The 24,283-nt window shown below is 30.6% G+C and overlaps 4 protein-coding genes across 9 annotated transcripts; 3 read left to right on the forward strand and 1 right to left on the reverse strand.

Annotated features, from left to right (window-relative positions):
- Nucleotides 2,201-6,084, forward strand: LOC109333398 (transmembrane protein 45B-like). Of its 3 annotated transcripts, none has more exons than XM_019568873.1 (3): nucleotides 2,201-2,393; nucleotides 3,295-3,785; nucleotides 5,361-6,084. In XM_019568873.1, the coding sequence occupies exons 2-3, from the start codon at nucleotides 3,439-3,441 to the stop codon at nucleotides 5,848-5,850; spliced, it is 837 nt and encodes a 278-aa protein (XP_019424418.1). In that variant the 5' UTR covers nucleotides 2,201-2,393; nucleotides 3,295-3,438; the 3' UTR covers nucleotides 5,851-6,084. The 3 variants fall into 3 exon arrangements, with proteins under 3 accessions (XP_019424418.1, XP_019424419.1, XP_019424420.1); XM_019568874.1 differs by having other exon boundaries at nucleotides 2,201-2,389; XM_019568875.1 differs by lacking the exon at nucleotides 2,201-2,393 and adding an exon at nucleotides 2,457-2,621.
- LOC109333294 (MOB kinase activator-like 1B) lies at nucleotides 7,053-11,501 on the reverse strand. The gene is made up of 7 exons (XM_019568700.1): nucleotides 11,366-11,501; nucleotides 10,556-10,604; nucleotides 8,749-8,857; nucleotides 8,506-8,599; nucleotides 7,810-7,943; nucleotides 7,548-7,711; nucleotides 7,053-7,291 (listed from the first exon to the last, which is right to left on the reverse strand). Exons 1-7 carry the CDS (start codon nucleotides 11,386-11,388, stop codon nucleotides 7,217-7,219), a joined length of 648 nt encoding a protein of 215 aa, XP_019424245.1. The 5' UTR covers nucleotides 11,389-11,501; the 3' UTR covers nucleotides 7,053-7,216.
- On the forward strand, nucleotides 15,813-19,213 carry LOC109333293 (growth-regulating factor 5-like). Of its 2 annotated transcripts, XM_019568699.1 has the most exons (4): nucleotides 15,813-16,267; nucleotides 16,361-16,724; nucleotides 18,459-18,898; nucleotides 18,933-19,213. In XM_019568699.1, exons 1-3 carry the CDS (start codon nucleotides 16,069-16,071, stop codon nucleotides 18,865-18,867), a joined length of 972 nt encoding a protein of 323 aa, XP_019424244.1. In that variant the 5' UTR covers nucleotides 15,813-16,068; the 3' UTR covers nucleotides 18,868-18,898; nucleotides 18,933-19,213. The 2 variants fall into 2 exon arrangements, with proteins under 2 accessions (XP_019424244.1, XP_019424243.1); XM_019568698.1 differs by having other exon boundaries at nucleotides 18,459-19,213.
- On the forward strand, nucleotides 22,532-23,697 carry LOC109332099 (protein PAM68, chloroplastic-like). 3 transcript variants are annotated; one of them, XM_019566923.1, is made up of 3 exons: nucleotides 22,546-22,816; nucleotides 22,912-22,954; nucleotides 23,011-23,697. In XM_019566923.1, the coding sequence occupies exons 2-3, from the start codon at nucleotides 22,942-22,944 to the stop codon at nucleotides 23,580-23,582; spliced, it is 585 nt and encodes a 194-aa protein (XP_019422468.1). In that variant the 5' UTR covers nucleotides 22,546-22,816; nucleotides 22,912-22,941; the 3' UTR covers nucleotides 23,583-23,697. The 3 variants fall into 3 exon arrangements, with proteins under 3 accessions (XP_019422466.1, XP_019422468.1, XP_019422467.1); XM_019566922.1 differs by having other exon boundaries at nucleotides 22,546-22,808; nucleotides 22,904-22,954; XM_019566921.1 differs by lacking the exon at nucleotides 22,912-22,954 and having other exon boundaries at nucleotides 22,532-22,789; nucleotides 23,007-23,697.

Below are 24,283 nucleotides of genomic sequence, written 5' to 3' on the forward strand. Positions count from 1 at the left end.
TTTTTAATTTATGAGTTATTTTCATACAATGATTATTAGCTAAAACATAATCAAATAAATAAAATTTAATTATACAATATTTGAATGCTAAAAATATATTCAAGTATTTATACAATGAACATTAATCTAAAATAAAACATAAGCATTTAAGAGATATGCTAAAAAATCTTTATGACTTTATATGATACTTATAAATGTAATCACAAAAAATATATTGCAAAAATAAATCCTTATATTTATAATTTTATATAGAGAATATAGAGGTGAGATATTATCCAATACAATTTGAATTTTATTTATTGAGTTATTTAAGAATCAAATATTTTCTATAATCACACTTTCAACAAATAAATGCTTATACAAACGCATTTATAATTGTTAATATTCTACATATACACTCAAAAATCAATGTTAATATTGCACCTATATGAATGGGAAATATAATGTTTCAATACATAATTTATTGATATTATAAAATATATGTATATTATATTTGCATTATGCATAAACAAAGAAGCGACTTGTGCAAGTGCACGGGTACACTGCTAGTTTAACTTAAAAGTATAAAATCATAAAGCTTATTTAATTTTCTACATCATGTGAAAAAAGGTTATTGTAAGCTGTTTTTTGTTGTTGCATGGTTTAGGTCATCACAACAATCTAAAAAAACCGATATCTTCATAAATGAATATATATAAAAAAATCCACATCAATAATGCATTCTCCATAAACTACGTTTATATGCGATATCAAATGTGTATTTATTTAATATCTAAATAATTTATATTTTTATAAATTCGTTAAATAAAACCTATCACCTAAGATAATTTTAAAAAATATCAAGTCGTGTTGACAAAAAAATTACAACCTACCTCACAATATGGCACTTAGATGAATGAGTGGCAACAAATATTTTGTAATTCTAAAACAAATCCAACATATTTACATAAACGTAAACTTAATGTTGTTCCATAGGCTTATGATGTTCTTCCTCATTGAAAATACATTGTGTATCTAACTCTCATCATTATTTAGAAAATGACATGTACTCCTATTTAAAATAATATTTTACCTATATCATGAAGTGATATTTTATATATTAATAAATAGTTTACAATTAATATTTGTTGCTTTCTTATAAATAAGTAAACTTATGAAGTATATATCATTACTATTATTTAACATACATTAACAACTACAATAATATATTAATATGATAATATAAAGTTCCGCTAGATTCTCAAAATACTAAAAAGTTAAAAGTTCGATTCCTGAAAATGATAAAATGGTGAAGATAACGTTAGTACAAAAAAAATATACATCAACAACTAATAAACACCTTTTAGAAAACAAATGGTGATGTCATCTCCATTTGTATATAGGTGAGCTAGACCTAATCAAAGAGGGAAACACAAACGGATCATATTATTGAATGAAGATCGCTAGTTCTAAAATGAGTATGTCCCCATATTCCTAGTTACTAAATTTTTTTAAAATATAAATATGTTATTTTATATTTTTAGAAATTTTGTTTTTTAATGGAATATCATTTTTTCATTAGACTAATACGGAAAAATAAAACAAGATTTTTGACATATAATCATGGTCTGAATTGGGATAGGTGATGTCTCTCAGATATTCTTCAACACACGAGAGACTAGGTGGAGTTATATAAATCAATAGTCAAATATGCCATGCCTTTCCTTTTGGGCCCACGGAATACGACCTACATATTGTTTTTAAATCAATTCATATATGCAATTTAATATTTATGGATTTTCCATATAAAACTTTTTACTATAACTTTTTACATTTTAATATTTTAATTATTTTAAATGTTGCAACAAAATCATACATTTTAAAACAATTTAAATTAGAGTATTTATTTCATAATCTATAAGTCATCTATCTTAATATTCCCTTTTAGGTACTTCATATTTTAAATGCTCTTCACAATTATGTTAAGTTATTTTTTATTTTTTCCCTTCTGTGAGATACAAATATCTCTAATCACTATATTAATTATTATATCAGTAGCTAAAACTATATTAACTATTTTTTTTGCTCAAAAATCCTTTAGCTAATTCAACTAGCATATTAATAAGATATTAGTCTAACAATATAAAAGCTAATTGGATTTTCGGTTTCAATATTTGAAAGCAACACTTGTGAAAACCAACTTAGTAATACCGAAAAAAATAATCAACTAGCACGTTGTTTGGCCCTGAACCTCAACCTTTTTCTGACCCACTGCCATCAATCTCAGATCCCACACCACCCTCATCATCATTCCCCTCTTTATAGTTCCCATTTTCATTGCCACTCTTCTATTTTCAGACAAAGACAACAAAGAACTCTGTTATCTACATCAAAACCAAACACTGTTACCGTAAGTAGACAACATAATACCCTTTTATTTTTGTCATCATTATTTTTCTTTATTTTAATATCATGACTTTCTTTAGAATCTCATTATTCATAGCATAAACTCTGACTAATTATTTTTTGGTATAGCTTATAAAAATCTTAACTTTCTACCAGATATTCAAAGGGTGGCAATGGAAAATGGGTTTTGTGATTTTGTACTGCGTTCAAGATGGGTTAGACTTTGTTGGGGTTGTGTATGTGATTATGAATATTTTTCTATAGGAGGAGAAATTTCCATTCTCGTTGATGGATCTTACTGTTTTTTCTTCTTATTGACTTATTGTTTCTTCTCTAAATTTTCCCTATTGGCATAGAATATTTCATATTTTTCCTCCCAAGTTTCCAGTTTGACTCTTTAGCTTTGATTTTGTGGTGGGGTTGTCTCACAATTATGGACTTCTCGCCTCTTTAGTTGATTTGCACCTAGGAGAAAAAATTGAGGGTTTATTTTCTCATTGAGAATGAAAATTTGTTTGACTCTGAAAATCAGTCAATTTTGAAGGGAGTCTCTAGAAGCAGTGAAACAAGGTTGGACTCTGAAAATTTGTTTGTTTCCCGGTGAAATTCAAGGGCTATGGAGAGTATCTTTGGAAGGCTGTTTTATTGGTTCAAGTTGTGAAAAAAAGCTTTTTTTACTATTTAAGTTGTAGCATAATGTAATAAAGAAATTATATTTTCTCACACATTAGATTCCAGTTAGAGCTGGCATGGAACCAATAAATGTTTGATATTGAAGCTGTAAAGCATTCTTTAGTTGCTTGAACTTTGAAGTCAATGGATGATATATTATAGTAATTAATGATAAGATACTGTATAAAAAGCTGCTATTCCATTTTTGAAAACTAACAGTGCTTATATTCAAAACAGGATTAATTGGTAGGTTCATTAAGAGGAGGAGATCTTTAGGTGATTATCTATCTCCTTCGATCAGCTAAATAATCAGACATTCAAGTGCCAAGTTGATTCAGTACTACGGAGATATATCCGGCGTGGTGAGAATAAACCAGAACCATGGGATCTTTCAAGGGTCATGCATTGCCAGGGACATTATTTTTTCTAGTAGGGGTGTGGCATATATGGGGTGCTGTGGTGAGATATGTTCGTAATCCTACAACATTTCGAGTACAGGTCTGGCACCCGGTACCAGGGTTTGGTGGGAGGCTCAAGCACCTTGAGCTTTATGTTATTTTAATTGGTTCTTTCATTGACTTGTGCATCGAGTTCTTGTATTCAACACATCTCAGATTTTTTGTTGGTGGAGTCCTTAATCCATCTCACATGAATAACTTTGAGCACGCAGGAATGCTTCTGATGTTTTTTATCTTCAGTGTTGTTGTCCTGCTTAAAGAAAAGACCAGGTAATCCTCCCTCTCTCTTATTTTTTTCCTAGTGTTTTCTTCTTTGAAGTCATTCTCATCAATCTCCAACACCTTTTTAAACAGATAGATTATGCTGACACAATTTAAATTGTTTTTACTTTTTAAGAATTAAGACTGTTTGTCTCATAATTAATCAGTCCAGTTCAATGCCAATTTGAACTTAATCAATCCTAATCTTCTTCCTTTTCCTCTTTTTTCTATTGTTGAAAAACGATGGTCCCCAATTTTAAAAGCTATTTTCCTCATTAGGAGTTAAAAAAATTCTTTTCATAGATTGAACTGATTTGCTTTGGACATTGAACAAAAGACCATGCAGTGCAGAATCATTGTGTCAAATGAAGTTCCAGTGTTTTATGACACTGTTGTGGTGTCATATAAACAAATTTACTTCCAAATGAAATTATGCTGTAAGTGCGCTGTATTGTGTATTTGTGTGAAACATATGAAAATTGTGGATTCTGATTGAAACAGGTAATTAATTGGTTAAACACATATGCACTGATAACAGTGAAAACCTGCTAGTCATGCAGTAAAGCTCCAATAAGTCCATGCTCTGAGCAATTTAAATCTCAAGCAAACATTGTTGCTTCTACAGAAAATCTAATGACCATAAATATATTTTCCTATAGTTGCCTTTTTTACTTATAAAGGATGTTTCAGTAGTGAAGCTATGTTTTCTGATTACTCTTTTTTAAATTGGTATTCTCGAGAAGTGACCACCTTTTCTTCCACGTGTCTGCTAGATATGTTACTTATTAAGTTTCCCAGGAGTTCCCTACCAAATTGTAATGTAATAATTGATGGTTTTGTGTAAATGGTGCACCTTTTCTCCTTGTTGGACAATGCAGAACACATACAGTTTTCATAAACAACAACCAAACTTTAATTCCACTAGGTGGAGTCAGCTAGTTTTCATAAACGACAGAATGAGATAAAATTTCTTGTTTTTTTTGCTTTGCTCTAGTTCAGTTGATGGTTCACTCAGTCAATCATCACCAGGAAAAAATCCTTTAAAATTCATAAAGATCTCTGTGCAGTGCAAGGATCTAATGATTATGCTGTTTACGGAAATTATGTAATTACTTATTAGTGTTCTCAAGGAATAATCGTCTAATAAAGGAATTAATCTGGTAAGATATAAAAGTAATCTAAACAGTTTAATCTAATTATCGCGGAAGTTAGCTGAATATGAAGGCAAGCTTGTCTCATCACTCTCACGAGAGATGACATATCGAGATGCATAGTTCACGCACACTCTGGAATTTGGTTCTTGTCACTCGTAGTTTTGTTTAATTTCTGAAAATATTTTCTTTGCCAAGTCAGAATTCATTTGTTAGTCTTGCATCTTTAATTACTTTTTCCCCGTTTTTGCAAATTGCAATCTTTGTTTGAATATATTTATCCAGCAGAGAATGATCATGATCTGTAGCTTATTGGGTACGGCACCTATTTTGAATATGTAATGTAATTCCAATTTCCCTAGCAAGCATCTCCAAATGTCTTGTGCTCTTGTTAAACATCTTAACCTTTCTGAATTTTGTTTTCATTATATAGATTCTTCCCCTTGCCGGAAGGTGCTCTTTGTTTCATTGCTGCCACGGCATTCTGTGCGGAATATCTTCTATTCTACTTTCATTCAACAACACACAAGGGCCTAGAGGGCTATTACCACATCCTCCTCGTCTTCCTGATAGGACTTTGCATTTTATCTTCAATTTCCGGAGCCCTTATGCCAACCAGCTTCCCAGTCGATTTAACTAATGGCATTGCTATAGCACTGCAAGGCATATGGTTCTATCAGACTGCCTTTGTTCTTTATGGCCCAATGCTACCAAATGGTTGTAGGGTTAGGGATAACAACATCACATGCCATTCAAAGGAGAGCGAGGTCCGGGGCGAATTGCTTGCGAACTTTCAGCTCTTCATTGCCGTCCTCGTAGTTCTTGCCGGAACTACAGCATCTTATGTGTTTGCAGCTTCAAGATATGGGAATCCTGAAGCTAATAGGTTGCATGCAGTTCAAGCTGAATTAGATCAAGACTGAAGTAGGGTATGCTATTTTGGTCCCTTTTTTTCTTAGTGATGCTAGAATATGTTGGCAGGCTAGTTTTTTAGTACATGTCTGTAAAGGTATACATTTTTTTGTGGTGAAATGACTTTTAGGAATCAGATGTTAAAGGAAAAAGTTAATTATTCTTTTGTCTGGAATGTTATTATTACAAAGTTGATTTTCCTTATTGCAAAATTTGGTATGGAGCCCTTTTGATCATATTCTCATCCATGATCACCTTTCATTTGTGATGGCATTAGGTGCTTATACTTTCAGCTAAATTCTCATGCACCAAGTTAACAGGATCATTATTCAGACAATTATAAAGCAAAAAAGATGTGCTATTAATCCTTCATGATTTAACATTTGATGTGCTGGTGACAATGTTTTGAACACAGTTGTTACTTTAATATTTGTTGGACAAGAGACATTTTTGTTTTAACATATTTGACTTCATAGTATTGAATTATGACTTTATTAATTAAAGGGTGTCAAAGTTGCTTAGCATTGCATGTGAAATGATAAGATCATAATGGAAACTAGTTTGCTAGTTATAAAATATTTTGTATTAGTAGCATGATGGTGATCCTTAATGAGATGGAATGATTATTGATTACTAATTACTACCTTTTTCTATACAAACCAGGAGTACAAGCTTTTTGGAATGTAAAGGTCATGTGTGGATTATATTCCTTCCCTAAAAAGCATTCAATCCAAACCCATTTCATGTATAAGCAAATGGAACATTACTCCCTCTTCTCTCATTATTTTTTGGTATCACACTAACCTCTTCCATTTTACATTCTTACCTTCAGTTTTCACCATATATTTTATTTTACTTTTTAAAAAAAACGGTGTACATTTGTACAAGGCAGAAGGATTATTTCCACCATTCGAACTCGTGACAATAATCTTATTTTAACATCCAAATTATAACAACTTTAAGTTGTCATTTGATATTTAAATGAGTTTATTGATATAAAGTAAAATAAAAATAGGAATATCTTGATTTACTTTAAAAGTTGTCTAAATAATGTGCAATTTCCAGAACCAGAGGGAGTAAGTTGGCCAGTTAAAGATGTCTGAAAAATCCCCACCCAAAAAAAAAGTCTGGACAAATAAGCATAGAAATGTGTATGATTATTGTATTAGCACTGAACATTATTCAGGCAACAAGTCTTCAAACTAAACACTACTATAATTAAACATTGGGACCTATGATGCCTGACCCATTCATTGCATATATATAGAAGGGTACCTTAGATCCTGTTTCCAAATACAACAAACATATCAAATACAAAGGAGAATTCTGAAAGCAGCCTTTATTTTAGAGTAATACATTGTGTCCCAATTCATTCATTTAATATGGAACAATAATGGTTTCTATAAGTTCTTGAAGAGGAGCCAGCTCCTTCTTGTCAATCAGCCCAAACTCCTGTACAAACAATAGCATTAAGCCTTAATACCACTAGGTAGGGTCGGTTATATGGAACGAACAACGCTATAATGCTCTATCATAAATCATGTTTATTATACAGTCTTAATCCCATTATGAGCAATTTCTTGCATCAAATGGAGATGACAATCAGATTATTAACTTTTTTGAAAGATGCATGCATAGAAGGTCAAGAAGCTAAAGAACTTATTTCCTCACACAATGAGCACATGCCATAAAAATATGAGAGACTTACAAAGGTGAAGAGTATAAAATGCTTGAAGCATGTGTTTAGGTGTGCCTCTTCTTTCAGGCTAACAATTTTCTGAAAGTGGGAATGATATATGTGAGCGTATACACGGAACAATCGCTTGAATATTGTCTTCACGACATCCTTAAAGTTGGGAGGAAATGGTGAACCTACATATGATTCCATGGTTTATGGTACAAAAATGAATATTCTAAGCTGATGATGAGAGAATCTAAGAAACTTTCAAGGAAGAAAACAAAATCTTTACCAAGCTTCTGTGGGAATATAGATTCATCACCAAGCTGTCCTTCAATCCAGTCCATCAGATATTCTACATATTTCGGAGCAGAAACCTCAATAGGTTTCTTAATTTGTACACCGTCTGCCCATCTATACTCATACCTGAAGTTTCCATGTAACAGACAACATAAGAGCAAGGAATGTATAAAAATTTAGTACAGATTACATTAGAATGAACCAGTTACCATAATCGCCATTAACATTGACGGAATGTATTTATGCTTTATATGAAAAGCACCAAAGTGAAGTAGATATATGCCACTTCAAAGTACAAAAGACCCATAATTAACTCATCTCTAGCACCTGTATAAACTTGTATACTTCAAATATTATATAGCCCTCAAAGTAAAAGAGTTGTGAACCGAGGAACAAGGACTTTATTGGAGAGGAAGGGAAGGCAAACATGCCGGGAAACTACCATATACATCATGAAAGTACCAATGAGAGATATATGATCTAATGTCTATTCTACTTCATACAACCTTAATATTGCAAGAATCTTATCATAAGAAGCTCCACCTTTCCCACTTCAATGTTCATTTTAATCTCATGAGCTAAGATAACTGAAAGAATATCATCTGATTGAATTTCTAAAAGCATACAAATGCTTTAAAGATAGTGTAAAGTTTAAACAAGAAAATGGAGTCAGTGAATTATGCCATACTTGGGTCCTGCAGACATTGTCCGGCAATTCTCCGGAGTACAGAACTCTGTGAGAGTACCATAGAGCAGATTCACCTGGTTGAAGAAATCAACAGCTGAAATGTAGGCAAAAAAATGTCAGATTGCTGAATTTCAGAATGGTGTGAAAATACGATTACGGAAATCAGAAAATGAAGGGCATCCAAGAATCTAAAACAAGAAAGTACACTGCTCATGACAGTGGATGAAAGAGAATGATAGTTACAGTTAACAGCAAGCCACTCATTCAAATCCTCCCCAGGAGGTAGCTTAACTGCTTCCCTCAGATTTCCACTACCTAGTGTGGCATCGATATGCTTTCTAAGCTGAGCTCCCTGCAACAAAAAGTGATAATAATTAGCAGCAGAACTATATTACCCTCCAGCACAGCAAGGTGAAACTTCGATTCGGAAAACCCAGGACAAACTTGGATTTGAAATGAAAACTATAGAATGGGGAATTGACAATTTCATGCTCTCGAAGTTGGACCATATCTGCTACAGTACAATGGGTCAATTCCCCCTCTTTGCCTTAAATTCCTGCTCCTCTACCCCTCCACCTCTCAGCCAAACATAAAAAAAATAGTGGAACACAGAAGCTAACTAATATATCTGGTCATTTTCACATATCTACTAGAAAAGTACACATGAATGTACAAAAAACCTCACAGTCAATAGAGACAAACCATTAGTTTTGGAGTATCCGTGAATAAAATAAACATTGTAAACTACGTAATTTCAAAATCAAAGCAGTTAATGTAATGTGTCAATGAAGATTGCATCAATTGCACTAAATAAAACCATTTCCTGCATCTTCATTAACTCAAAGTAGCCTCTCCATGTCACGCGTCAATGTATTTCACTTGTAAATATGCTCCTTTTTCATGCATCAATATAGCCAACACATGTTTTAAGAAACGGGAGAAACATCTTATCACATATAAGAGTGGGTGACATGTTCTCAAATCGATTTATTTCTTATAAGGAAACCAGATAAAAAGTTTTGTTTGGACTACAAAGTCATACCTAGAGAGAGCTTAATAATTTAATATAGAGTTTTGGTCATGGATATAATAACGGTTAAGAATGGAGTGGAGGAAAAAGACCAATATAGACTCCCAAAAATCAAGTGGTGGAAATTAAAGGGTGAGGAGTGAAGGAGTTTCCAACAAAGGTTTTGAGAGACACAATGATATATGAGATACGATGGTCATATATCATTGTTAGAAGATAGTCAAAATGGAACGACCCGTGCAAACGTACGGGTATACTACTAGTTAGGAAAATAGCAAAGGAAATACTAGGTAAATCTACATGCTTTGGACCACAGGGTAAAGAGTCATGATGGTGGGACAAAAGCGCCCAAGACAAAGTTAATGTAAAAAAGGAATGTTATAAGGCATGATCCTTGTGCAAAACTACTGAAATTTGAAAAAATACAAGGTAACTAAGAAAGGCGCCAAGAAAGTGTTGAGCAAAGCGAGAGATAGAGCGTATGCTGAGTTATACAAATCGCTAGGTATCAGGGGAGGGGAAGAAGCATCTATAGGATTGCAAATGATAGGGGAAAAAGATAAGAGACTCAAGAAAACTATATGTGAAATGATTAGGAAAAATATAGAGATCAATACTTTGTCACTGGATATGATTTATGATAGAGCATTACGACATCATTCGACCAATGTAGTCGAAATCACCTAGTGGAACTAAGGATTGGATGTTGTATTTTTATTGTACTTCTAAGATCTATGTAACAAAGTTGTTCAGACATTTTCCTTGTTCTGAAAAGGCTTTTAAGGAAAAAAGAAAAATTGTACTGCTTAGAGAAATATAAATAAGTTTTTCTCTCTCATTAGAGTGCCTTTGGCAGAATCATATTCAAGGAAAGGCATTCCACCCTCTTGGCTATAAAAGGCCTTGGGCTTTAAATGAAGAAAAAATATATTACAATACTAATGAACAATTTATGGAAACAAATTATATTAAATATCTAACAAAAGATCCCATTATTCATGAAAAATAAAAGGAACCAACCTTACTTCCAGAAGGTGTGCTTTTTTTTGGGCGGAATGTTCGCTGGTTCCTGTTGCAGAATAATTTATCAGGTAGAATATACCAACCGAAGGATGGAAGATAATCAATCTATAATGAACCACAAAAAACTTCATCAACATCTTTTGAACCTTTGACAAGCCTTACCAGTACCATGTAAAGTTGCAGTAATACCAATACTTATCATTTCCCTACTGCTAATTCTTTATAACACAATTGTTTGCCTTTGGAAGCTTGACTAGTGATTACCACACTTAGTAACTACTTGGGGGAGAAAGGCTATGTTCTAACTATACAACACAATAATTAATTAATCAATGTCATATAAGACTGAAAATTTAATCCTCTATTTCAAGTTTAGCCAAGTTAAACTGTATCTCTCACACACACAGAGAATTGATACCTTGCTAAGGAAAACCAAGCACTTTTTTGCTTGGGCTTAAAGGCCTTAGCAAAAAAAAAAACTGATTCACACTAATAACTTGTCAATTTACACTCTACCTCAAGATAATATTACAAGCTCAAAAAATTTACTGGGGTAATAAAAGAGCATAGTTTTATTGCATACTTGCACCCACTTTTCAAAAGGGTATAAAATAATAACTGAAGATCTCAACGTGAACAATATTTAAAAACAAATAACTGAAGAACAAGGTACCCATTTGATTTTTGAACAGATCAGATCATAGAACAAACTATAATAATATCAATAACCAATTACATGCTAAGATCAAAATAATGAAAAGTTTGAAGATATGAAATAGAGTAAAAATGGAAACTTTTGTGACTAACCTGCCTAAACCGAAGAGGCTCATGACTCGGGTGTTAGAGAAATGGCCTTTCTTCCTTGGTCTTTGGTTATGGTGTGCTTTGGACTCATACGAGTTTCTAAATTCTAACTTTAGATTCCGAATATTATTATTTTAATTAATTTTCTTCTGTTGATTACAGAATAATCCTCACATGCAATTTTAATATCTTGTGAGTCCTGCTGGTGCTGACGTATATGTGATGTAAGTCATGCAACTATATATTTTTAATTAAACTAACGACTTAATATTTATATATTGACGATACAAATATTTTTTACATTATCAGTAAATCATTCATATATTAACTATAATTGACTCTTAAATAAAAGTAATATAAATCAATAATGTGTAATGTGCCGACAGCCCAATAATATTAATGATGTATAGATTTTTAAACTCTTAATCTAATGAATTTTCCATTCTTATCATTATGAATGAATTGGTATGTATTATCTCATTTTAGCCTCAGTGATAAAGTTTAATTTTCACTTTATATCATACAACTTACAAATTGAATGAAAAAAGGAACAAATATGCAAAATAATTAAAAATAAAAATTTATTGTTGTCACATGTAATCAATTTTATCATTGTAAAAAGTTTAATATTAATATGTTATCATTATAATATTTTTTATACTATTAATATATTATTCACCATTATTGTATATTATTTTCATTACATAATTGATGATTATTAATATATGAAAAATGATAATTATATGCTAACCATGTAAAATATTATAAGATATACTTTAAAATTTGTTTTTATGGTGGCTACATCACATAGTACCTTGTCCACATGCCTCCTCATGGAGAAAGAGACATCGACCTCTTTGTTTACCATCACCTCTCCAACAACACTCAACCATTGAAGACAGTAAGGGGTTGAATGTGCCCTAATCTCAAGGTTGAGTTTTGACATCAACCTTATTATGCTCACAACATTAACACGACTACCACCATCCATAATCAGGTACGCATGTTGCCTATGAGTACTTTTTACGACACACTTTCTATAAAGGTTCAACCAATTTGGTATTTGATAAATGATAGTTCACACATAATGTGATTATTATTTAATTAAGGATTTAATATTTATATACTATTAGATAAAGATTTATAAGCATTCAATATGCAATTCATCATTTATTTGCATTGTTTTTTCTGAAGAGTAAATAATGATTAAAAATATATGGTAGATAATAGATTGACAATGTATAAAACTTTTACATTGTTAATGCATATATATTTCACTCTTAAATTAAATACGATAAAGTTTTAGTGTTTAAAATATTAAAAAAGTTAAATTAAGTGGTTATTTTTTTTGTTGTAATAAATTTGAAAATACCTTATAACAAGAACCAAACTGTTATAATATTATATAGAGTACATAGTTTTCCTACAAAATATGTCACTACTTGTGATTAGTTAAAAAAATGTATTTAAGTTAAAAATTTAATGATTAAATATTTTTTAACCAATGTTATGTAAGAATAAAATATTTTCTCATATCAATAATTAAGTTATCTCTTCTGGCCATTAAAGTCACGATATGCCTACTATTTTTTTTAGTTTTTAGAAATATTTTTAAATAAAATGATTAAATATGAGACATATTAATATTTTAATGGTTGAATGAGATAACTTATGTATTGATATGAAAATATATTATATTCTCATATTTTATTAATTTAAGTTGTATCATATTAAATTTGAAAATACTTTATAACAAGAACCAAAATAGTATAATATTATATAGAGAATATCCATTGTCCCACAAAATGTGTCATTTTATGTGTTACTACTTGTTATTAGTTGAAAAAATATATTTAAGTTAAAAATTTAATAATTAATTAATTTTTAACCAATATTATGTAAGAATAAACTATTTTTTCATATCAAGAGATAAGTTATTTATTATGGTCACTAAAGCCACGATATGCCTACTATTTTTTTAGTTTTTATAAATATTTTTGAATAAAATGATTAAATATGAGACATGTCAATATTTTAATGGTTGAATGAAATAACTTATATTTTGGTATGAAAAAATATTATATTCTCATATTATATTAATGTAAGTTGTCATTTAATATAAAAAATGAGTATTGTTAAATAATTATGGACAATTCCCAAGAGAGAAATAATCTAGGGTAAATTTTAGCAAGCTAACTTTTATTATTACAAACGATATTTATTGAGAGATGCAATTATACATTGGAAAAAATTAATTCCTTATTTATAATGATATTATTCATTATATAAAAAAAAACTAACTTTCAAAAAAGTTATAAACTCCATCGCATGAATTCATTAGACATGCTATCTCTAGTAAGACATAAATGATGATTTACATATAAGTAAAAGGATTTTGAATCTTTTAAGAATTAGCTATTGAGATCAATAATTGAATTTATGAAATAAAGAAAAAACAATTATGGGGGTCCTCATTTTAACGTTTAACTATGTGTGGGTAAATTAGTCTCCCACTTATCATGGCAAGGATGCTTTGAACAAAATTTGAATTTCAAATTTGAACTTATAATTTAAGAACGATCTATGTGAATTTAACTTCCATAAATAACTTTTGGTTTTGACTGCTGTAATCCATTAACAACACACCAATAAATCTTCTGAAATAAGTCAAAATGAAGCCCCATTCAGAAAACAGGAGTTAATGATGACTAACCCAACCAAACTCATGATTCTGACCTAGCTATTGGTATCAAATATATTTTAGGTAAAAAACTAATCACTTTCGAGATATATGTCTACTCTATCATAATAAGTATCGTTTTCAGGAAATGAAGCATTGACTTTTGGTTATCCTGAATATCTAATGAGATCTTACACCACTACACTAATACTTTGTTAACATCAAGATAAAATACAATAATAATCAAATCTTAATTTCATTAGATAAACAAACTATATTATATTATATAATTTATAAGTACAATGTATATATACTATTAGTTAAATATTTACAGGCTGTTAATAAATTATTTATTATTCATTTGTATTACCTTTTGAAGAATCAATGATGACTAGATATGAATGGTAAATGATATAATAACAATGTAAAAAACTCTTACACTGTCAATGTATATATCTTTCTCTCATAAAATATACGATCTCTTCAAAAAAGTAAAAAAATAATACAAATAAATGATAGATAAAATATTAAATGTGTATAAGTTTTTACATCAAGAGTACATAAATATTACACTCTATAAATATTTTATACATTTTGTTTATATTTTTTCCTTATCTACTCTTAAATTGAAATAACTTCATTCACACATATATAAAATATGAGCATCAATCATGAAAACTGTGATACAAAACAAAAGCAAAAATCAAACATTGTACTAATATCATATTTTTGTCCTTAAAACAAAAATAAGAAGAGAAAAAATATATACAATAATAATATATGAATGATATAGATAATGTACTCATTGTATATAAATATTTATATTGATAGTACCTAGATATTATACTCAAATAAGAAATACTACACTCAATTCCTAGAGGAAAATGATATATTGTTTACAGAAAGATTTGTGTAGATTATATACGTAGATATAGAAAATTAATAAAATTTTGACAATACATTAAAACTTTAAGAGGAGGAGCTACTTACTTCAAGATGAAGTTTTTAAAACTTAATTCTCATTTTAGCCATCAATTTTAGAGACATCTAATAATTTAGATCTACTAATTAATTCAAACTATTGGATTTCCCTAGAATTGAAGGTTGTGATGAGGAGTAAGTTTAAAAAACCTACTCCGAGAGTAAGTGGATCCCCACTCAAAATTTAATTCTAATTAAAATTTAATCATAAATGATAGCACAAAAAAAATATAAAGATTTAATATGTATACACCGACAGTGTAAGTGTTTTTACACCGTCAACAAATCTGCATCATTCATATGTTAACTATCATTAACTCTCAAACAAAAGTAATACAAATTAATGATTAATAATGTGCTGATAATATAAAAGCTTTACACTAATAATGCATAAATTTTAAAGTCAAAACATAAAATACATATGTCTCCAAATATGACATGATGTATATGTTTTCACAAAAGTTTCTCTCTATCCTTTTAACTTATCTTGCTTATAGATCAATCATGACAAAAATGTATACACCAATAATGTATAAGTTTTATACATTATCATTGCACAATCTATCATTCATATTTAATAATAATTGATTTTTAAGAAAACAAATGAATAATAAATGATGTAAGTAACTGTATATAAATCTTTACATTGACAATATATATATTACATTCATCAATCATTAGTAGACAAAAACATCACTTAATAATACATGCTACTTCTTGTATAATGTAATAAATTTGTAGGAAAATATATCATTTTCATACTCTTACTTCTTAGAGTCATAATAATAAAACAAATGAAAAATTGTTGAAACTCCCTTTTTGTTGAGCTTCATCCTTAATCCCTGGCATTTACAACTCAAGCTTGGACTCGTTTTCTCCGAGGTAACCGCCCCACCTCAACGTCTTCTTCTTCTTCTCCTTTTCTCTCTCTCTCTCTCTCTGTCTTTATATTACACCCCTCACTCTCTTTCTCTAATGCATATTTCACTCTTAGATTCAACCTCTTTTCCTCTTCTTATTTCTCCCCATACCTTTACCTCAAAATATGAGTGTTCCTAATACTCCTCCAGCTATGATGTTCGCGGCGTCGCAACCACTTTTCACGGTGGCGCAGTGGCAGGAGCTGGAGCACCAGGCTCTTATCTTCAAGTACTTGAAAGCTGGTCTCACTGTTCCCCCAGACCTCCTCGTTCCTATTCAAAAGAGCTTAGAATTGATGATGTCTCAACAAAAGCACCCATCTTGTAAGCTTGAAGAAAAAACTATCTTTTTATATTTTCGTGATACCCTTTTGGTTATAGAAGTTAAAGTTGTTTGCTTTATTGGTTTTTATGCAGTGGGTTATTACCGGAATGGGAAGAAGATAGACCCAGAACCTGGTAGATGCAGAAGAACTGATGGAAAAAAATGGAGGTGTTCAAAGGTTGCACACCCTGATTCTAAGTACTGTGACCGCCACATGATACGACGCCGTTGCCGTTCAAGAAAGCTAGTGGAATCTGAATCACAATCTTCTTCTGTTGCTACCACAGGAACCACATCAACTGTTTCTGCTGCAACTGGAACCTTCCAGAATCTTCCCTTGCACACCAATGGTACCCGTCAAGGTTTCACTATTGGGAATGGGAACAGCAACAACAGCACCATGAATATGATGGAGCCTTTGCCTCTTCCTACTGAGGTTTCCAGCAAAGAGTTGAGGTATAACTATGATCCATGTTGTTTATGTCTTATGTTGTTAACTTGTTAGCTTTGTTGTAATTTGATTGAGATGCTTGTGAGCATGTTCTGAATTGGCAACAATTTTATTGGGTATTTATCTTTGTGGGGTTTTGTTAACAAGGGCCTAGGATAATCAATTAAATAAAACTGACTCCACATTTTTTTGATATATTAAATACAAGCTCTCCTAAATTAAAAGTTGCATCTTTTAATTGCTTAATCTCTACCTTTAGAGTTGAGTTAACAATATTTTTATTGTTGCTATTTTTAAGTCTTGTGTGATTAGAGCATCGTGGTGTTTTTATTATCTATTACTAATTGTATTTGTGGTTGCTTGGGTATTTGTTAATGATGACAGGCAATTGTTAAATTAATATAGTAAGAATTAAATGAAAAGTAAATGATCTAATATTGGAAAAGGTGGTTCATAAAGGATCTAATATTGGAACTAAACTAACTTCACTCTTTAATCTTTCAATTATATTTAATGCTTACTATTTGTTTTCCTATTATGTGTTCAAAACTCTGATTTTTGGGTCAAGCAATGATTGTCATAATTTCTAATGGAGTTTTTCTTTTTTTGGAGGAGGGGATCCACAAACAATGTTATGTTATATATGGTATAGCTGTGATGCTAAGCTACCTAACATGTGGGTCATTATGATGTGTGTGATTAAAGTAAGGTGCAAGACATCTAACCATAGTACTCGAGTTAGACTTGGTATATTATTTGACTTGATTTGTGTGTATTTAAAGAATGCAGTACTAGCAAGCAACAATATTGACAAGCTCAACTTAGCATTGTCTCTAAATTTTCTGCATATACAAAGCTTGAATCTAGTTTTCAACATTGCCCTTTATAGACAGCAAGTTCACCTTGCATTGATTGCCTCTGGATTGCATTGAATTAGGTGTTGCATATCATGGAAACTTTATATAACTCTTGATTTTCATGTACCTGAATTGTCCTCTTCCTTCTAATTTTTTTATTTTTATTTATAATAATTTGGTGCTCCATGTTTACTTATTCAAATATTTCTAGACATGCTTTACATATTAAAAACATATTTAAGAAGTACAGGGCATGGTGTAAATGAAGTAGTCGGGGGTGGTTTGATAAAACTGGAAGTCAAGGGATTTTTTGATGATTGCATATTATCAATACAAACTAATAGCAGGAGAACTTCGTTAATGTGTTATAGAGTTAAAGCAATTAAGGAGAGGTAATTTAATGTTGGTCAATCATGCATCCAAATACAATTGATATTTGATGATTATCCAACACTTGTGGTTCATAGCTTTGAGTTGCATACATGTGATAAGTTGTTGAAGAAATATAGCTTTTTTTAACTGTCTGATGGCATGATTTTTCAAATTTGGGTCATTAGCTAACTACATGAAGTCTTTCATTTTTTCCGCTTTGTTGTCTTTTTTATTACTTTGAGATTGAACAGGCTGAACATTTCTTATGTAGGTTTGTTATAGTTACTTTCTTCTGGAAAGAGCCTAATTGATATTCCTCACTAGGTTTATATGTGCAGATATTGATTATTTTTGTAATACATGGTTGCAGTGACCCCGGCCTCGAAGCATTTGGGTCCATTTGCTGCTTTTTATAATGTTTTCTTCAAAATGTGCAGATTTTTTGCTAACTTCTTATGATGTATGATTGACATAAACTGAGCATCTTGATGTTTACTATTTACTCCATAGGTTTGGACTAAGCTCCGATACCGAGGAGCACAACTTCTTCCAGAAAGATTTGGGACCTATGAGGCATCAAGGTTATGACTTTACATTGGATACATCAGAAGACACATGGTCTCTCATGTCTCAGATTCCGCGACACCTCATTTCGGAATCAAGAAGTCGTTCTACTATGGCCAACAACTGCTTCCATCAGCAAACAATGCGAGACGCCGAGCTGTTGAACCTCTACAACGTCGGAAGGTCCAAGGAACTTGTCTTCAATGGCCAGTTAAGCTCACCAGGGTGTCTGAAGCAGGAATATCAGCCCCCTCAGTCTCTCTTCAGTGACTCTCACTTGAAGATGGATTTAAGCTCCTCTGCCATTGACTATAGGCCCATCATAGATTTTAACTGCAACTCAGATGCCAATTGATGCCATGGTCCTTTATAAGGATTGCAAGGAAATATCTATAAATAAATAAATGGAAGTCCTCAAACATTGAAAGTTTTCATCCCTATCATTCAAATACTTGAGGGAATCATAGTATGATTTCTAAGCTCCAAACAAGTTTTTCTCTTATATAGGCTTATATACTGGAAGGAGTTCTGCTTTCTTTATATGTGAACTTGTAATATTTAACTATGCTTTTCCTTTTAATTTATTGTACTGCCATTTAGTTTGACTATTTCCTTCCTATGATTGAAGTCCCATTATTGTTGTTATATTAATCAAGCCTTTAAGCTTATGGTTTATTATTTTGCATGAAGGGTTGAATTAATGCATTATTACATCGTTGATCCATATTATAGAGATTTAATAAAAATTTATGTTCGCTGTCGAATGATTGAATCAATGATTAATATTTGACGTGCGATCAGTTGTAAAACTTGGATTGCAAGGTAGGTAACTAAAATGAGAGGTTTATCATAGGGGTAGCAGGTGAGATGTTGGAGTGTGTCCAAAGTATTGGACCTAATGTCCAGAAGTGTAGAGGGAAGGGGCAAATGTGAAAGATATTTTAATGTATTCGCAAAACACGCCCGGAATAAATGTTTAAAGTTATATATAATGAAAAAATTGCATATAAAATGTGTATCCGGTTGTAGTTCTTGAATATTTAAAGTTGTTTTTCAAAATTATGAAGACTCGATGTGTGTATACACACCGAAACTAACATTTGCTATCAACTCTTTGAATCAATGGAGCAAAAAAATATAACATTCTAAAACTAAGAATTTCTTACTTACAAAACTCTTTTGTAAGAGATTACACATAAACAATGTAATTTTTCTCTCTAAAGTAGGCACACTCTGTGGGCAGAGGTATATGTGTTTGAGGCACACTTGCCTTTATTTCTATTTCTCTCAAAAGCATAGTGGCTGAGAGAGAATTAGAAAAAGGAACGTACATCACACACTCACATGAAAAAATCATCTTGTTATAAAACACAAGCCACACTTCATTACTTCATTATGTGTGTATTGCTTTTCCTCAAGTGGTAGGTTGAAATGTTACAAACCAATTCCCACATATAACAACATAATGATTGGTCTTTTATTCTTCAGCTACATATTAATAATTTTAGAATTTATTTTATTTATTCTTAATGCTAGCAAAGAATTAAAATAATATTCCATAAAATTATTTATTTGACCAAATTAATTTTTTCAATTTAATTATCAAATAATATAATTATATAGCAATGATTAGAACATTCGTTAGTGTGTGACCCCGTAGGTTCAATACTAAGCTGGTAGTAAATTAACTAAATTAATTTACTAATCAATTTTGATGTCTAGCAACGCTCTTTAACGACCAGATAGCATGAAGTAATATATATTTTACTTTCAAGAACCATTGGGAAATTAATTAAAATATTTCTTTTCATCTTTATAGCTTTGAGCTAACTTTAAAGTATGGTAAAATTGTCAAACTTTAATAAGTTGACACGATGACTCAAAGAAACTCATTTCTTTTTCATTGTTGTACCTTGGCCAAAGTCTTGTTTTATTATAGAGCTCAAACTCATTACAAAGAGTTGATGAAATCCTTCTTGATTAATCACTAATTCTACAAGCATTTAATCATACCCAATATTTATTTAAATAACGTCCTAAGACATTATGTGTCCGAAATCAAAGTATGATAAATAACATGTTAATTACTATGTTAATCCCAAGTCAAAGGAAATTATTTCATTTCTTCTTGAGAAATTCCTATTAACAATTTAAGGTAATCTTGACCATTAGGATTTCTCAGTTGAGTCAGTTGTTCAATGATCATATTCACATATGCATCATGTACAATTTAATAAATGAGATCTATTAATATTTATCCAAAAAATAATATCACACATATATTGATATACTCAAATCATTGATGTCCTATCCTCAATGATTCTACGATCAAGAACAATTTATACTAAAAATTATAAAAGACATGTTTCTCATTATTATAATCTCTATTATAATAACAAGTCTTTAATTTTTAATCAAAGACCTTATCATATAATATATTTAATTAAATAACGAATATGATAAAATAAATAATGCAATTACTTTAATTATTTTAATAACAAATTAAATTTTGGACATAAATATAGAAATATACCAGTTTAGTTGCATAATATAGTAGTGAAGTGGTACTTCTATTTCATTGCTCTTATGCACTAAATGATAAGTGGACATGGTGGGTCAATATCTGCTGTAATAAAAGAGTATGTCATTCTATGTGATAGTTGTTTTAATTGGTTAGGAAATATATATTTAAGTTTAAAATTTAATGATAAAATATTTTTTTGATCAATCAGTAAAAATGGTACATGGAGTAATACACTGGAACAAAAGTTATGCTCTCCATTTTGCTACCCAACAATGGCTTTAGCATTAGATCATTCATTATTCACAAATTACACTATAGTCTTAGCATGTACAAACCAATGGGAGACTAAGACATCACTATCAACAAACATCAAGTATATTAAAAAACATACCGATTAAACATGGTTGTTTTATTTTACATAACATTTAATATCTAGTAGGATGCACTACTTAATACTTGCATAATAACATACTTCGGAAACAGCTTAATAAAAAAAGGTATACACAACTAGTTGAACATAGTCATCTCATATCTTTTCTTCCCCTTCCTTCCAAAAAATGAGGTAATGAGGATCATATATAGTATTGGATTCATAAAAGAGGATATTATTTCTAACATCTGTATAAGTTATTATACAACTACTTTATCTTTATGTCAAATAAACCATTGTATTGCATTGCAATTAAAGATAGATCAACCTTCATTTAATTTACTTCCCTTACTTCTTCATACATATTTAAATCACATGAATTGCAATTCTGTTACATTTTCTACAATAATGCTACTCCATTTTTAACTATAATGTAATTATTTTTAATCTTATTTTATATGGTGTGTTCACTCACTCATTATAATATTCTCATTTATATTACATTAAAATTATATAAAAATATTTATCACTTAACATTAATCACATATAATTAAAATTGAGTTTGGTTACTCATACATAATTGCATGTGAATCTTTTGTCACTGGTGGCATCCATCCTTCCATTAATATAACCTTTTTTTTTATATATATAATTAAAGGTATATTAATTAATTTTTTTGGTGCGTAACTGTCTCTTATAATAAATATCGCTTACATGAATTAAACATTTAATATTTTCATCTATTTATTATACATATGTAATTAATTTAGAGCTATTGACAAAGAAATATAAGTGTATAATTTTTTTTATAAGAAAACTAAATATATAGATCATTTTATTAATAAAACTCAACCACTTACTAATTCTTTATCTCATTCACCTATTTATCAAATATATCATTTCAGCTCAATGCTCACTTCAGTACTGAACTTAAAAATCCTTTATTAAAACTAAAAATAACTTTCTATATCCTTTTGAAAATTGATATTAAACATTGTTTTTTTAAAATTATCTATGCAACAAATACCATTGAAAAATAATGTAAATTATTGTTGTTATTTTTATTTAATACTAAATGGTAAAAGTTTTGAAGATAGCATGATTGAGCACAATATCCATTTGGCACAATAGGGAAAGCAAGATATCCATTACAACCTTATCTTTTGGAAATCAAAACACCTCTCACTCCTTATTCCTAAAACTCTCTCCTTTACCTATCACTTTTCTTTTCTGTCCTGTTTTCTGTTTTATAATCAAAACAACAGGTTCTACTACCATGTTTGGTTTCTCACCTATCTTATGTTCACAATAATCAACAGTTCAACACATAACTCAATGCCTTCAACTGCCACTCCATTTTTCTGTCAACAATTGCTTCCCAAGGTTCTCTTTCTCTAACTCTATATTTTTACAAATCCATTAATTTTCATCTATTTTGAGAAAGAATTATCTTTTAACTGCAAAAATTCTTTATTGCCAAAATTACCTTTTTTCCAATTATTTTAAGTATTGGGTTTAGTTACTACATAGGAGTCATGTTATTATGCTGCATGATTGTTGAATTATCTTGTCTAAATTTATATCTGGTATTATAATGCAGCAAGTTAGGAATATCAGCACTTACTTAAGTGGAAATGAGAAGTCTCAATTCCCTATTCACAGAACAAAATATCATCATAAGAATAAGACTCACTTCTCACACCTTGCACCTATATGTTCAACCTTGAAGAACCCCAAGGGGTTTGGACCTACCCCAAAGAAAAGGAAGAAGAATAAGATAAAGGATTTGAAAAAGGATTATAAAGAAGATGATGACAAAAAAGTAGAAGAAGAAGAAGAGGAAGATGAGAGAGACCAAGATGTTATTCCTGAAGTGGTGACAAATAGGATGATGAGCAGGGTGGGATTTTCTGTGGGGATTCCACTTAGCATTGGGCTTTTGTTCTTCCCATTCTTTTACTATCTTAAGGTTGGTTTGAAAATTGATGTGCCCACATGGGTGCCCTTCATTGTGTCTTTCTTTTTCTTTGGGTCTGCATTATTGGGAGTGAGTTATGGAATTGTGTCCTCCAGTTGGGACCCACTAAGGGAAGGATCCCTTTTGGGTTGGAATGAAGCACAGAAGAATTGGCCTGTTTTTTGGCAATCCTTTAGGGGTGGATCTCGTAAGGATTAGCCCTTCGTAGTTTTTCTACTCCTGATGTTTTGTTTATCGCCTCTTTTTCATGTTCCCTATATATTTATATATAGACATATTTGCTTAATTAATTTAATCCATTTGGTTGAAAGAATCGATCTTTTTTCATTTCCTTTTGGAAATTTTACACAATAACTTTGGCTTGAGACTTGAGAGTGATCATATTTAGCTCATTCGAATTTTTTTGGTACTTACCAATGATATCTTTTACGTTTTTGGGTACTAATTTCTTTTGGGGTTCGTAGCTGTCCCTCCCATTAAGTATCACTCACAAGAATTGAACTTTTTTACCTTGGAGATCTAGTCGGACCTTACACCACTATACCAACGTCTTATTGATTTCTTCTCCTAATTTAGTATACCTTATGGAGAAACATATTTTTTGTCTCTGAAAATCTAATCATGCACAGAATATATTTTGGTGAGAAATCAATGGCTCGAGTGTTGTATTGATCATATAGGTTGATCCAAAGTTCATTCATATTTGAACATTAAGTGATCATAATTCATAGCAAATCATTAGTTTGTTTAATTTTAGTGTGAAGTCCCACATTGGATATGCGGAGATGAGTGAAAGAGTTTATAAAAAGAAAATGCTCATGAAACTAATGTGCATTATCAGTTTGCATATTCCAAATACTTGAGCATCCATAGAAGTAGAATGCACGGATAGGTTTGAA

Source organism: Lupinus angustifolius, chromosome LG18 (genome assembly GCF_001865875.1).
Source record: "Lupinus angustifolius cultivar Tanjil chromosome LG18, LupAngTanjil_v1.0, whole genome shotgun sequence".
Lineage (NCBI taxonomy): Eukaryota > Viridiplantae > Streptophyta > Magnoliopsida > Fabales > Fabaceae > Lupinus > Lupinus angustifolius.

Coding starts and splice junctions, on each gene's coding strand:
- LOC109333398 (XM_019568873.1), top strand. CDS start 3,439: ATGGGATCTTTCAAGGGTCATGCATTGCCAGGGACATTATTTTTTCTA. Junction 3,786..5,360: donor CTGCTTAAAGAAAAGACCAG/GTAATCCTCCCT, acceptor TTCATTATATAG/ATTCTTCCCCTTGCCGGAAG.
- LOC109333294 (XM_019568700.1), bottom strand. CDS start 11,388: ATGAGCCTCTTCGGTTTAGGCAG. Junction 8,600..8,748: donor TGAGTGGCTTGCTGTTAACT/GTAACTATCATT, acceptor CCTACATTTCAG/CTGTTGATTTCTTCAACCAG. Junction 7,292..7,547: donor ATTTTATACTCTTCACCTTT/GTAAGTCTCTCA, acceptor TTGTTTGTACAG/GAGTTTGGGCTGATTGACAA.
- LOC109333293 (XM_019568698.1), top strand. CDS start 16,069: ATGAGTGTTCCTAATACTCCTCCAGCTATGATGTTCGCGGCGTCGCAA. Junction 16,268..16,360: donor TCAACAAAAGCACCCATCTT/GTAAGCTTGAAG, acceptor GTTTTTATGCAG/TGGGTTATTACCGGAATGGG. Junction 16,725..18,458: donor GTTTCCAGCAAAGAGTTGAG/GTATAACTATGA, acceptor TTTACTCCATAG/GTTTGGACTAAGCTCCGATA.
- LOC109332099 (XM_019566921.1), top strand. CDS start 22,706: ATGTTCACAATAATCAACAGTTCAACACATAACTCAATGCCTTCAACT. Junction 22,790..23,006: donor GTCAACAATTGCTTCCCAAG/GTTCTCTTTCTC, acceptor ATTATAATGCAG/CAAGTTAGGAATATCAGCAC.